The 14,482-nt window shown below is 48.6% G+C and overlaps 1 protein-coding gene across 4 annotated transcripts in view; it reads left to right on the top strand.

The window, feature by feature from the left end:
• The window catches only part of IGDCC4 (immunoglobulin superfamily DCC subclass member 4), an 84,386-nt gene that overhangs the window by 65,980 nt on the left and 3,924 nt on the right, over positions 1-14,482 (top strand). For 3 of the 4 annotated variants that reach the window (XM_065688167.1, XM_065688168.1, XM_065688169.1), the window contains 7 exons: positions 4,309-4,416; positions 4,748-4,931; positions 5,591-5,718; positions 6,561-6,731; positions 7,134-7,271; positions 7,737-7,842; positions 8,355-8,589. In XM_065688167.1, the coding sequence (XP_065544239.1) occupies positions 4,309-4,416; positions 4,748-4,931; positions 5,591-5,718; positions 6,561-6,731; positions 7,134-7,271; positions 7,737-7,842; positions 8,355-8,589 (1,070 nt within the window). Of the gene's footprint in view, positions 1-4,308; positions 4,417-4,747; positions 4,932-5,590; positions 5,719-6,560; positions 6,732-7,133; positions 7,272-7,736; positions 7,843-8,354; positions 8,590-9,382; positions 12,592-14,482 lie in introns of those variants that run through there. The other variant, XM_065688171.1, reaches the window with a different exon arrangement.

A 14,482-nucleotide genomic window follows, 5' to 3' on the forward strand; every position in this document is an offset into this window, starting at 1 on the left:
GGTGTGGGCTGTTTGGGGCTTGCTCTGAGCAGAGTTTAAAACACAGACATTTCTGATGCCAGTGTAGCAGGGATTGTATTTTTAACCGAGGGCTACTAATACACTTAGTATACACTAATAAATGGATCCGAATCAGTGAGTGTTTTTATTGTGTCACCATAAAGAGTGCCTAGATTAAAATCTCCAGTCAGGACAATGATCTCTCCTTCTCTCTGTATTCTGAAGAAGCTCCATAATTGCATGCTGTTTGAAACCTGTCTGTATTAAAATGCAGAGATGGGTTAATTCACAGCATGCTAATTTGGGATCGGTATTCTTCTCCACCTCCTCCTAAAGGAAAAGGGACAGGATAGTGAGTGTCCATGGCTGGAGAACAAGTGTGCACCACAGTGAGATCTGCCTGCCTGGCTAACTGCACTTGGCACTTCCCGTAAGGAGTTAATGTTTCTAATGTCTGATTGTACTAATCAGTTGATTTGCTCATGGATACAGGATGGAGAGTGAGGAGAGTCATGGCAGATCCTTGAAACAGGATTCTACTTCTTAGAGTCCTTCCATCCCTCCCTTCATGCTTCATCCCTGTTAGTGCCCAGTGAGCGGAGGCTGCAGGGCTGGTGTTTCTTGCGCTGGTTCATCTTGTACATCCAGCATGTATATTATACATGGTGTAAAGGTCAGGCTGCAGCACCTGGAAAGATAGTTTGTGTCATCACTAAGTAGGGTTCCAGCTATGCTGCAGCCATCCTGCCAGTGAGAGAGTGTTAACAGTTATGAGTTTCTCTGAAGAATTTAGGTCTGTAATTATTGCACCGGGGAAACCACATGTGAACATCATCACACTGCTCTAACCACTGGCAAGTCAGTTAGCAGAGGGACTCAGGAATGGGCTGAATTGATTCCAAATGCTCTGGCACGATGGTGCTGAGAAGGCTGCTTGTTCTTCTGTAATTACTTCCTTAAATTTGGGCATCCGTCAAGCCCTAATGGCTTCCTTATGATTGTGGTGGTTGTGGATCAGCTATCATTGTGTCAGGAAGAGAGTCTCTGGTTTCTTTGAGCCGTGGATGTTCTCGTTTCTCCCCCTTGCACTGTTGAATGACGTGCTCTTGCATGTGTACAGTAAAGGAAGGGGTCAGGAATCTGGCTGTGCTGAGAAAAGCAGGGGTCTGGACTTGCAATGAGGAGGAGAAATGGTTGGGATTTAGGTGGGTTTAGTTTTGTGGTGGGGAGCTACCCTGTACAGGTACTTACATCTGCATGAGGGATCTTGTAGGCAGAGTGGGTAGCAGGCTCAGGAGAGGTTGGCAGCCCTAGTGTGATCTGTGCTGCTGCACATTGGCTGATTGGGAATCAGCCTAGGGATTTCCCAGCTCAGGGATGATGAGGATGATGATGATGATGATGATGATGATGATGATGAGTCTTAACTCCCTCATCACTGCAGGGCTGACCAGAAGTTAAAGCACATTCTTAAGGGCATTGTCCAAATGCCTCTTAAGCACTGACAGGCTTGAGGCATTGAACACCTCTCTAGGAAGCCTGTCCCAGTGTTAGAAATCATGTCAGGAAATCCCAGGTTTAGCAGTGGGAATACAAGGCTGTAGCTTAGGCATGGCTGCATACTATGGCAGTGCAAACAAGGTCCAGCTTCAGCCAGAGGTGGATGGGTGTGTAAAAAGCAGCTTTGGACACAGCTTCCTGAGCACAGTTATTCTTTATTCACAGCGACAGCATAACTGTTACACCAGTAAAAAGCCATGCCCCTGTTGCCCTCCCCAAGTTTCTTGTACCATTAGGCTGTGTTGAAGTTCCTTGTGCTGGTCTTGTTGTGCAAGGTGGTTGTTTTGTCTTCTTGCACTGGCTGGTCCTGCTACTGCAACTGTGCCAGCTTTGTCCATCACTTCTCCTCTATCCCACAGCCATCCTCATCTTTTGCCTTGATCCCAACATCTGGCTTCTTGGTTTTGTCTTTGGTAATGACTGCTCTCTCCATTTAAGCTGAAATAAGAGAAGATTTTTCTTCATGCTCGTGCAAACCTCTGGACAAACCATGTCTCCTTAGCGTGTTATCACTAATGACATGCCTTGTATCTTGTCTGAGAGGTATGAGCTGAAATCCTGTGAGAGAGGAGGGCAGCTGTTCAGAGGCACATAGAGATACAGCAATGTCATGAGCCCATAATACCAAAAGGAGCTGCCCTGAATCACCAGGAGGGCTTTTCCCTGAGAAATTCCCATTGATTTCCATGTTCTAGCAATTTGTCTCCATAAGGGTGTGCAACTACCAGGGCAATGATTTACATGAAAAATAAACAGTAAGGATCTGATCCTCTCCTCCGCATTCCCGAGAAGGAAGATTGCATTCCTCTGGGAATGACTCCCTGGAGATCAGGGTATTTTCCTGCTTAAAGGGAAGTATGGCATATGGCATCTGGCCAATACGAACACCTTGAAAAACTGAATGAAGCAACATATTTAGCATATTGGATATATTATGCAGTCATCCAGATTAGTGATTTGAAATGATCTGGACTAGATTATTCTGCTTATATTTAATGTATGATGGAATGCATTGAAATACATCTGTTTTCATGCTGCCTACTAGCGTCTTGACAGCTTGATAGAGCTTTATGTCTACATGTTCTAAGAGCTTGAACATCTGGGGCTGTGGATAAAACTTGAAGCCAAGGCTCTGACTGAGAAATCCAAAATGCCCCTATTTTCAGGAAGTGAATTGCTTGATGTTGTAGTAGAGCTCCCCTGGCTTCACATGTAAGTGGCTGCTGTATTGATCCTACCTGGGGATGGAGATGGAGAGCGTGTCCTTCCCTTCACTTCTCCAATAGGAGCTGCCCACAGCTGCATCACATCTGTGAGCTCTTCCTTATTGTTCTGGATCACATCATCCGTGATGAGCTCGAGTCCCAGCCAAATCCTCAGGCAGGAGGCAGAGTGCATGCGCTGACAAGGGACAGGCTGCGGGGTCCTTTATTCCACCAAGGCCCTGGTCCCAGCCATCTGGACATAGAATGCCCTTTGGTATCATCTCCCTTGTGTGGGTTTGAAACGTTTTCCTGTGGCTGGAGAGTGTGAAAATGCAGATCAGGAGCCTTGGGGCAGACAAAGCTCTGTTTGCTTTTGGGATTGTGGCTGAACTGTTTTTGCATTCTGAGCGTGACCGTGTGTTGTGGAGCCTTTGGTAATTGGTACCATTAGCCTCTGGGAGCGTAATCAGCACAGTCATAATAAAATTGGCATCAATAAGGAAGGTTTTGTTCTGCTGACGTTGTCTGGCAAAGAGAGCAGTGATCTAACAGGGCAGGGAGTGAACAGGCTCATCCCAAATGAACCCACTTCATCAATGCACTGCAGTCAGAGACAGTCTGGACTGGTCTCATTGACTGCTGAAGGGGCTGGCTGCTGAAGGGAGAAGTTGGCAAGTGTCTTATTTGAGAACTTTGTGTATCCCAAGTTGTTTCCTCGAGTAATCATCTCCCTTAAAACTCCCTCAGACGTTACTTAACAGAGCAGAGGAGTGTTTCAGCTGATGAAAGGCCAGAGGAAAGAGATGAATGAATTTTGGACCAGGGCAGCACTGCTTGGACACAGAGCACCCTGTCCTGCTGCTCAGTGTGAGGTTCCCCACAGAGTGCATGGCTGATGGGAAGAGTGTAATGAGCACCCTCAGGTTTCTGGTGTGGGTTTTCTGTGCACTGTGGCTTTTCTCAATCAAGAAACTGCTGTGGAGGCCAAATAGTCACCAAGAAAAGCTGCCAGTGACTTGACAGGGCATGTGGGGACTCGCTGGCAGGAAGATCCACACAGCAGTGAATACATCAGAAGGGACTTTAGAAATGGGAGGTGCATTTTGGAGAGGGGAGGATGGCCTCACTCCTCACGAATAAACAGTGCAGGGCATCCACCCCCATGGGGGAGAGAGGAGTCACTGTGCATAGGTTTCATTAGTAGCTTGCGAGGGAGAAAGCTCAGGAGATGCAGAGGTGATGTGCTGCAGGCCAGGACACTGGTTAACCCTCGGGGGCTGGGGCAAGGCCGTTTGCTGCTGATAGCTTCTGTAAAAGGTGCGAACTGGAGAGCAGCTGTGACGATTTGCACACCAGTTGGGAGATGGCGTTTGAATGTGAAAGCCTGTAAGAAGGGAGACTTCTGCTGCATTTTAGCAAATACAACTCTGTTCAAGCTATTGTTGCGGATGGTGAGAAAAGCCCGTCAGATCAAAGCAAACTTGTCTAACTGGGAGGGTTGGTAACCAAAATAACCCCAGACAACCCTGACTGATTTTTCCAGCTCCTGGGAGACTCTATGAAGTGAAGCTGGTGGCATTCAATAAGCACGAAGATGGTTACGCAGCGGTTTGGAAGGGCAAAACAGAAAAGGCACCTGCAGCAGCAGTAGGTGAGGAATGTCCTTCATTTGTTGTCTGTCTCTTCTGCTTGGCATGTGGCTTCAAAGGAAGGGCAGGGGTATTAGTTACAAGCAGATGAACTTCAAGATGGACAATACCGAAGTGGGGAAGGTCCCAGTGTAAGGGAACTTCCTTTGACAATCATTGCAGATTGCTTTGGAGGAATTACCTTGGGAAGGAGAGAAAGGAACGTAATACCTCCCTTCTCATTGAGGTTGTTCTCATACTGGGTGTGGATGGCCTGTGTCCGTGATGGTTGTCCCTTGCCTTACTATCATGTATGTCACCATATATCTTTCCTCTTTTTGTCTTGGATCGCAGATCCTCCTGTGCAGAAGGGTCCTCCACTGCCTCCAGTCCAAGTCTATGCAGAGTCCAACAGCTCAACCTCCATATGGCTCAGGTGGAAGAAACCTGACTTCACAACAGTCAAAATTGTCAACTACACCGTGCGCTTCAGCCCCTGGGGCCTGAAAAATGCCTCTCTTGTTACCTACTACACAAGGTAAAGAGGGGTGTGAAGGGTTCATCTGCCACGTACTGCGCATGTCAGGAATAAACGTAGGGCAGGAGGAACCTGCATGGAAGTTCAAGTACTGAGCAAAACCCTGGGTGTTTCACCTGCTGGAAGCATCTCCCTTAGTCACAGATACATTCAGAACTGCTGAAATGTGGCACTGGGTCTTACCTGTGACTTGAACACCAAAGGATCATTTAATGGCTTGTCTCCGCATCTTTTCTGCTCTTGTTTGACCTGCCATGCTTGTTCCCTGTTAATAACATGGACAAGTATAATTGTGGCCAGTCTCAGCCATTCATGTGAGATGGTCCTCACAAGTTTGGTTTAACAATTGCTAGAGTTTAAGCAGTTTGGGGGTGTATTTTAAGTCTGGACTGCTGTGCAAGTGTTTAGCCTATAACCAGGCCGTGTTTTCAAGCTTTTCTTTGCAAGTACATCCCTGGAGTCTGGGAACCTGCTTTGCTGTGTAGGTAGGAGCTGAGTGCTCTTGTATACACATGACTGCAGGAGATGGAGCTTTAGGTGAAAAATCAGCATTGTAAGAGTTAGGGTAATCTCGTAGTGTTCCTGGTAAGGTATCCAGGTGACAGTAGGTGGGAGATCCATCTAGTGTTCATGGCCTTGTGAATGTGTCCTCTTGGCAGCTCGGATGAAGACATTCTCATCAGTGGGTTGAAGCCCTACACCAGGTATGAGTTTGCTGTGCAGTCCAATGGTGTTGGCATCGATGGGCCCTTCGGCAGCGTGGTGGAGCGGTTCACCCTGCCCGACCGTGAGTGTTCGTGGGAGCTGAATCCTGATTTCTCCTGGGTTTCCTTGAATCTCTGTCAAATCCCTCTTAATGTGATGCTGAGAACATCTAAGCATTTCCCAAGCCCATTAAAGGAGTGCTGCTTTGTAAACAGAGGAGTGTGTAAAGGGAATTGGGGCAACAATTGCTGTTACTGTGGGTTTGTCTCTGTGTTCAGAGGGTTGATAGCACGTTGCTTAGAAGCTAGGTCCTCCCCAGTGCTAAATGTCACTGGCAGAACAAGGGTGCCTTGCCCACCCTTGTGTTCCAATAGGACCTCCACCTCTTAGCTTCAGGCTTGGTGAAGGCTGGGGGCAGAGATGATCCCTGGATCTGCAGTGGGTTAGCTCCTTGCTCTCTAATAGTTTCTCTGGTATTCAGCTTCACAGAGCAGCAGCGATGGACTTTGGAGGTTGTGTGAGTCCTGCATGTAGCTGAGACTAGGTGCAATGCAAGCAGGGCTTTGGGGAAGACGGAGAAGGAAGCAAAAAGGAGCAAGGACGTGCTGGGAATATTCTCTCAAAGACAAGCAATGTTGCACAGCCTCAAACTGAGCTGTGTGGCTTCATCAGCGCTGTCATGTTTTCCTTGGCTGCTCGGCCATGATGCCTAAGTCCTGCCCTGTGCTGGGCTCAAGCAGCCTCCTCTCTGCACTCTCCATAGCTTGTCTGGGTGAGGTGTCCAGTCACCCAGGTTGCCCATCATTCCCTGCTTGCAAACATGGCTGTGGAACCACTGGGAGAAGACACAGAGCAGTTGCCATGCCCTGCCAGTTGAATGCTTGCCTGTTTTCTGCTCTTCACACTGGATCTTGTCTCTGCCAGGTCCCTCGACTCCTCCATCTGACCTGCGGCTGCACCCACTCAACCCCTACGCTGTGCAGGTGCACTGGTGCCCCCCTGCTGAGCCCAATGGCATCATTGTGGAGTACCTCATCCTCTATAACGCCAACAACACGCAGCCAGATGACATGTGGACCTTGCTGACGCGAGAAGGTGAGCCTCCTTGAGGTACCATAGCACCCCACTAGGTCTTGGAGTATGTGGTGGGCCTTGCTCCTGGTCATAGGGGAGAGTCCAGGGGCACAACTGCTGAGAGACATGAAATCATACATGCCTAAAGCTGGAATAGCATTATTACCCAGCAAAGGTCCTGTAGATACAGGCAGTAATTCCTAGGAGAACGTATGCCAGCAGCACCACATGCAGTCTGTATTGTCAGCTCTTTAAGCAGCAAGTTCATTAAACTGAAGAGGTGTATGAATTATCCCTTAGAGCTGATGACACAGAATCCCTCGCTTCTGAGGGCCCAGCAGAGTTCCACTGCTGCTTTGCTGCAGCCTCTGAATCCTCTTGAAACTGCACATCTTAAACCTTGTTTGCCTTGCTTTTGATCAGGAAATATCTTCAGCACTGAAGTTCATGGCCTGGAAAGTGATACCAGATACTTCTTCAAGATGGGAGCAAAGACAGTCGTGGGATCTGGTCCCTATTCGAATGTTAAGGATGTGCACACCCTCCGGGAGAAGCTGTCTGGTATGAATTTCCCCTTTGTCCTGTGTGAGTTGGGTTGAAGACCACGATTTGTCAGCAGTAGCATTTCTCTTTGCCAAGCTGCTGTCACTACACAGGATACAGGATACAACCATGTGTAAGGCCAATGCAGAGGATCGCGGCAGGGTCCTCAGATGTGCAGCTCCAGAACCCATCCCACAGCCAAACTGCCTCACTCTTCCCCATGCCAGCGCCTATGGAAGGGCGCATGTGACCTGCATCTCGCTGCCTTTCTGTTGGGCTGTGTAGCATGAAGTTAATGAATGTGCAGATACCAGTTTGCTTTGAGATGCTCTGAATTGTCACTGCCAAGTAATGTTCTTCCTTTATGTGTATAAAGACATCACATACTGGTTTTAGTGAAGCTGGTGCTTCTGTGAACATAAACCACTTTGTACCTTCTTCCTGCTAGCAGCTGAAATGATGTTTCTATCCTTCCTCTGCTAGATATTCTGGATATCCACTCTGTCACAGGAATCATTGTGGGAGTCTGCCTGGGGCTGCTCTGCATCCTCTTCTGCATGTGTGCCAGCTTCCGCAACAACAAGCAGAGGTAAGTGCCACCTCCCCTTTGCAGGAGGTGAAGGAGGCTGATGTGGAAGAACACAAAATACAACGTGAGCTCCTTCCCTGTGCTTAGCTGGGCTGTTTGAGGTGTCTGACACCAGTTAATACAAAGATTGAGTGCTGGGAGTGCAGCCGGCTAAGGAGCGTATTTAGTACAGTGTTTTCACTGGTTTGCCTGATTGCTTTTCTCAGTAGTTTCTCTTCAGTTTGCATTGTTACACTCATAGGTTTGGGGCTTCTTCGGGCTTTTTTTTTTCTTTCAGAGAAAAGAAAAGGAAAAAATACTGTTTGTTGGATTATTACCTGTGGCTGTTACTGTGGGCAGTGTCTTGCTTCTGAGGTTGGACAGCTCTAAGGATGTTTGGAAAGGGTTTATTAACTTCCAGTTGGAAAAATTATGAAAGACTTCCCAGTGACTGACATCCTGGTTTAAGGAGGTTTGGGACAGAGGAAAGCAAGGTTCATGTGAGATGTCAGCTCTTGTTTGTTTTCCCTCAGGGAAGCCCTTCCAGGCCTGGATTCCCAAGCAGCTGGCAACCACACTTACTACCACCGGAGCAGGCAAGGGGTGGCAGCTCCCAGTGCCACCTTGGACTCACATGAGCTGGAGTCCCTCATGTCCCCACTCCCAGAGGATGCACCCGTGGCCCTGGGGGACATCACAGAACTGACAGAAGTGCACAGCCTCATCCACACGAGCCTCCCTGAGGACATCATCCATGGGAAGAGGAAGGTAAGGACCCACATGTGTGGTGACTGGGCTCCCACCCTAGGCAAGAGCATTTGTTTGGTGTGTCAGTGCTGGGAAGCCAGGTCTGATGCTGCCCTGGCTCTGCAGAGCCTTGGCTGCAGGCTGGTGCTGGGCATTTCCCTCTCTGTCAAACTGGCTCAGCCTTGGCTGTCAGATCTAAGTTGGGGATCCCAGTGCCATCTCCCACCCCTTGTCGTCTCCTGGGACAGTGACCTCTTCTTCCCAGAGAAGCAGCTACCGAGCTCACTGCTGCAGAAGGCTGCACTGTTCCTGTGTGATGTCTGCAGTAGATGCTCTGCCTTCCAGGATGCTCTTTAGAGTAAAAGGAGCTTTGTCCATAAATACCATATTTACTGGAATACCCACGAAGATGTGCAGGAGATGAAATTGTGTTTTATTGGTGAACCTGATTTTTTGAAGCAGTCTTTCCCTGCCCTGCGTGGTTTGCCTGACATTGCATTGTCTTTCATTCCTCCCTGCCCATTTCCTCTCTCCAGCTTGCCTGAAACATTTCATTCCATTAGGGAACCTTTAATTGGCCTAATTTAGTTAATCTGTTTATGTCTCTCTTTGTAACCCAGGGAGAGCATGTAAAGTAATTAGGAGGTTCAGTAAAACAACTGCATTGTGAGCACATGGGATTTCATGGTTGCTTCCACGACGCGCTTGTGTGTCACTGGGGGGAAGGTGAATTCAGGATACCTGGCGAAGCCTGGCTGCTGGTGGTGGTGCAGGGAGGGTCTTTTGGAAACACAACATCTTCTGCTGGCTTTAGGAGTCCTGTGAGCTGAAGCCACACTCTTGGCCACCCCCAAGTGCTGCAGATCAGTGCTGAGCTGAAGGAGAGGCACTCTGCAGCCAAACCGCATCCATGGATTTCACTGGAATGAAACTGCCTGGCTGGACCCAAGCCGAAGAGTGTGAGGAATTTCCTACAGCTCTTGCTGTTAAATAAAGACCAAATGTTTTCAGGGATGTGACTTACCCTGAGAATAGGTCAGGGTGGGGGGAAGTTCCCTCCCTTAGGAGGCCTTTCTGCAGGCAGCACATCCAGAAAGCAGCAATCCTGTCCGCAAAGGCTTACATCAGGATTTTCATGTGTGCAAAGCAGGGGCTGGAGAGGGCAGTGCCAAGGTCAGGCTGCTTATCCTGAGAGCTTGGGTGTCCCAGTGTCACAGAGACAGCCGTGTCCAGCAGTGTCCAGTTCAGAGATCAGAGCTTTGGGAGTGAAATCATTCTGGCTGTGGAGCCCCTTCCCCCAAAATTGGATGGGGAAAGGGCACTGAGAGCTAAATTCTCTGAGGGCTTTTCCCAGCAGAGTAAAGAGCTCGGTTTTTTGATGGATGTGGCTAGGGAGGCAGGGATCGCTGAGGAGCAGCCACCCGCAGAGCAGTGCTGTCAGCCGTGCTGACCGGTGAGGCTGACCTCGCAGGTGAAGAAGAGCTCGAGTGGCCGGGAGCTGTTGTTCTGGGAGCGGGCACTGGAGGGAGTTGTGCTCCCGTGCAGGCGGCCCTGCTCCCTCCGCTGCCCGCTCCTGCTGAAGTGCTGCCTGAGCCAGCCCTGAGCGCCGCTGCGGCTCTCAGACCGGTGCTCACGTACCCGGTCCTCACAACACATATAAATCAGTCAGGAGCAGTTGTGAGTGTGGGAGTGAGAAATGTCTCAAGGATCCCTTTCGTTTAACACTGCGTCATGTCACCACAGAGCTCAGGCTGGGACAGACTCTTGGTTGGATGCTGCTGCTGCACAGGCTTGCATAGCTGTGATGCCAAGGAACTGGCAGCTCTAGGCCTGAGTGACCTCCAGTTGCCTGCTTGACTCTTCATCCTCAAGTTACATTCCTGAAACTTGTTTTGTGTTGGTTGGGTGGCACTTGCCGTTAGCAGTGGCACGGATAGCTGCTCCTGCACTTGCAGGCTTTTCACATGCTGGCTCATTACTTAGCATTTCCTGAAGTATTCTTAGGGGTTCTATTCTTGTGGCAGCCCCAGGTTCCAGTGGAGATTGGAGGCTCTGTGTTGTTAGGAGATGTACAGACCCAAAGAAGGGACCGTGCCTGTGCCATGAGCAGTCAGAAGCGAGCGAATGTCACTTTGCAGGTGTGGGGATTGAAGAACAGTGAGACCAAGGGCAGGAAGTTCTTTAACAGCACTGAGATTGGAACTGACTCCTGCAGAGAATTGCAGGCAAGGATTTTGAGAAGTCCCCTTGGTTGTTTTCAAGTCAAGATCCCAGTTCCTCCAAACATAGGGCAGGGATTCCTCTTGAGCCGTTACAGGTAAAGCTGGGGTGCAGCACAGTAGGAGGGGAAGGTGGGACAGTCTTCATGCTGCTGGACAGCCCACCAGAGCCATCCTGCCCCTGCTTGCAGGACAGCAAGCTGTGGGGATGGGATGGCTGAGCAGGAGCATGCTTCGCCATTTAATGGTCCCTTTTCCTTCCTTTCCATGTGCTTCCCAGTGGTCACACACAAGGATTTGTAAATACACTGACAAGTGATTTCCCTCTCTTTGCCTTTCAAGTGACCCCCAGACCGATGCCCCCGGTACCGGTGTTATAAATGACACTGTAATGCACAGGCTGTGGGGCGGCAGCTCTGTTCCCCCTGACAGATGGGCTGAGGATGATAGAATGGCTGTGCTCCAGACAGCCCTGTCACTGCTGCTTTTGGGCCAAGCAATTTAGGGGGTGGGGGAGAATGTTAAAAAGCATCTGCTTTCCATGGAAGATTTCAGCTTTTCATTGAATGAAGCCAAACCCAAGTGTTCTGGCTTGGAAATGTTTGCTGTTGTACTTCTTGCAAGCTGGAACCGTCCTTGCTTGCTGCCCTGCTCCTTCCCTGTGGGACTCCCCCATGAAGCATCCCTGTGACTCGGAGAGCAAAAGCTGTAACCCATCAGGGAACTTGGATCTACCCGGGTTGTTTGTCATGTTCGTGTGGAAGTTTTTCAGCGTGGAAGACAAACACCGATGCTTTCTCTCATTCAGCAAGAAATCCTTTCTCTGTGCTATGACAGTAAAAGCTGGGCACATCTGCAATGTCCCCAGCCTTGTTTTGCACTGGGTTTCGAGCTAGTTTAAATAATCCTCATAAACCAGGGAGGGTTTCAAGATCAGCATTTCCTACATGTTCATTCTCAGCTCATATATTTGCATGAAATCATTACTTGTCACTGGAAAGGTAACGTTATTGAGTCACAGTTTTACCAGTCGGAGTTACTATAAAAAGGCTAAAATGAAAAGGCTTGTTTGCTTTGATAAGGATTTAGCTGTAATGGAAACACCTTCTGTTGGAAGATGTTTTTATTAGTTTTCATTCTTGTGTTTGCAAGGAACTGACAAAGGGATTTTTCCATCTTTAAATTGGAATCAGACTGACAGTTGTTGCCTTTGTTACTCTATTGTAAAATCCAAGAGAACTTTTCCTTCCTTCAGCCATTCACTAGCCCCTCTTGAGCAGGAATAAACAGTATCACTTATTGCACCGAAAGATACTGCTTTAAAAAGCAGAGAAGCTTTTGGGCTTACAAGACCTTCTGCAGGTCTGCGCTGAAAACAGACCTAGAGTTAATTGCTGCTCAACCTTAGAGGCTGAGCCCCAAGAGGGTTTTTTCCCCCCCTCTCACCCACCGCGTGCTTGAACAACATGTGGGATCCAGGCCATGTTGTGTGGCTGATGGTTTTGTTCTGTTTGTTGAAAGTTGCAAACTGGTACAAAACAAGTTTGTTCTTCGTTGCAGCCAATTTCAGCCGGAGCTGAACAGGCTGTTCCCAGAGTCATCAAAACCTATGTAAACATGGCAGATTGACATTTCCGCTAACAGATGGTCCATGGGGGATTGCAGCAGAGCTGCCTGTTTCGTTCCATGTTTTTTGGTATTCACAAGATGCCTGCAAGAAGGTTTTCAAGTTTGCTCTCTCTCTGTGTGTGTGTGTGTGTGTGCATATGATGCTCAGCTCTTTCTGATGGCAAATACGCATGTAAGCGTCTATAATAGGACACACATTTGTGTGCATGTGTGCATATTTGTGTAGGTTCAACGCTGAAACTTCCCGGCAGTATTTGCTCAGTAACGTATGTTCCTTGGAAGAGGCACAGAAGCCATCAGTCGGCGATGGAGCTGCAGAAAGCCTCTCAGATGGCAGCAGAGGCAAATTGAACCCGTTCCTTGAGCACTCACATGCAGCAATATTCCTTGTTGTCTGTGAGCTGTGTGTGATCGCTTGGTTGATTTCTAGCTATTAAAGTGTAGTTTAATGATTGTCCACTTAGAAAAGCAGCAATTAGGGAATGCTCTTGGCTCAGAATATATTGTTGAGGATTGCAGAGATAGGAATGGCAAAGACACTGCCTCCAGCATCCACTTTAAATTAGCTAATGTATGATATCCACAGTGCTTTTTGGATGGCACTGTTCTGCAGGGTGCTGTCATATAAATGAGGCCCTTTGCTACTTGTTTTCTTAAGGTTTGATCCTGAAGCAGCAGCGAAGCTCCTACGACTAGGGGTTGCTGCTGGGATGTGATGCTGCTTTGCCTCCCAGCAGGTGTCGAGCCCCTTTGGTGCTTGAGTCAGGGTGGCCAGGGTGCTCAGGCGGTCCTTCAGCGCATACGTGAGCCCTTCAATGCGCCTTCTGCCAGCACCAACAGCACGAGGTAGCATTTGCTTCTTGCTAAATAGCTGACTTAGGAATGCCTGGCTCACACACAACAGCTGCTCATGTATTTCTACCTAATTTCCAGCCAGATGGACCAAGGCACAAGGAGGTCAAATGACTCACCCAAGGTCAGGCTGATGTCAGAAATCTCCTTGCCATCTCAGCTGGACCCGTGCTACATCGGCTGTTGTTGGAATGGACTTGGCCTAAGCAGCAGCCACTTATGCAGAGCAGAGCCCTGAGTTTCTCCTGCCTGGCAGTGAGCAATAGGTGCTCAGTGGGTTTGAATAGACGTGCTCTGTATCTTTACCCTACACAGCCGTCGTGCTCACACCAGCAGTATTCTGTATGCGGATGCACTCACAAGTGTGTCAGGTCAGGATTTTCTCTTCCCTTTAGCCTTGCATCAGCCTCTCGCTTCTATCCAGGCAACATGAAACATCTGTGCAATGAGCCTGGAGATAACTGGTACTTAAATCTGAGCGCCTGTGTGTGTATGTGAGTCAGTAGCAAGGCTGAGCTCAGGTATCTGCAGGACAACCCAATAAAATCAAAACCTGGAAAGAAAATGCTTTTCTGCCTGTGAACTAATAGTCTGAGCTGTTAAATAACTTCAGCTCTTAAAGGGCCACACTTCCCGTACACAGAGGTGTGCATTCAACAGTTTATTGCAAGGGGAAGCTGAGAGAACCCAGAACAAATTGCGTTCAGCCCATATAATTTAATTAGATCTACAAACAAGGTAACACTGGTTGCCCAGGGGATTTAAAGCTGAGCTAAGAATTGCTTGGTGGTCTGCTGCAAAAAAAGAGACTAATTAAATAATTAAATAAAATAAGGCCCCAGTGTTGTGCCTCTGTGTTGGTGGGGAATGGCACTGTTTACCCAAGCCTTGGCTTAGAGCAGGAAATCTGCTCTGCAGAGTGAGCAGTTCAGCATTGTCTTCAGCTCTCACCAGGGCGCACGTGGCAGTGTACACAGGTGAGGGTCCCCTCTCCATGCTCCGGAGCATCGCTGGTGCTAAAGAAAACACTGGGATCGGTCAGCTCCAGATTTCCACTGTCCCTGTTCCTCTCCAGCTTTGTAGTATTTTTCAGGAGGTTCATGCTGCTTTGGGTTGTTCACAGCTTTGCAGGGAGTTGATTCCAGAGAAGAGAAGGCTCCAGGAAGACTTTATAACAGTCTTACAATACCTAAAAGGGGCAACAAGAAATCTGG

This window comes from Lathamus discolor, chromosome 8 (genome assembly GCF_037157495.1).
Source record: "Lathamus discolor isolate bLatDis1 chromosome 8, bLatDis1.hap1, whole genome shotgun sequence".
NCBI classification, from domain to species: domain Eukaryota; kingdom Metazoa; phylum Chordata; class Aves; order Psittaciformes; family Psittacidae; genus Lathamus; species Lathamus discolor.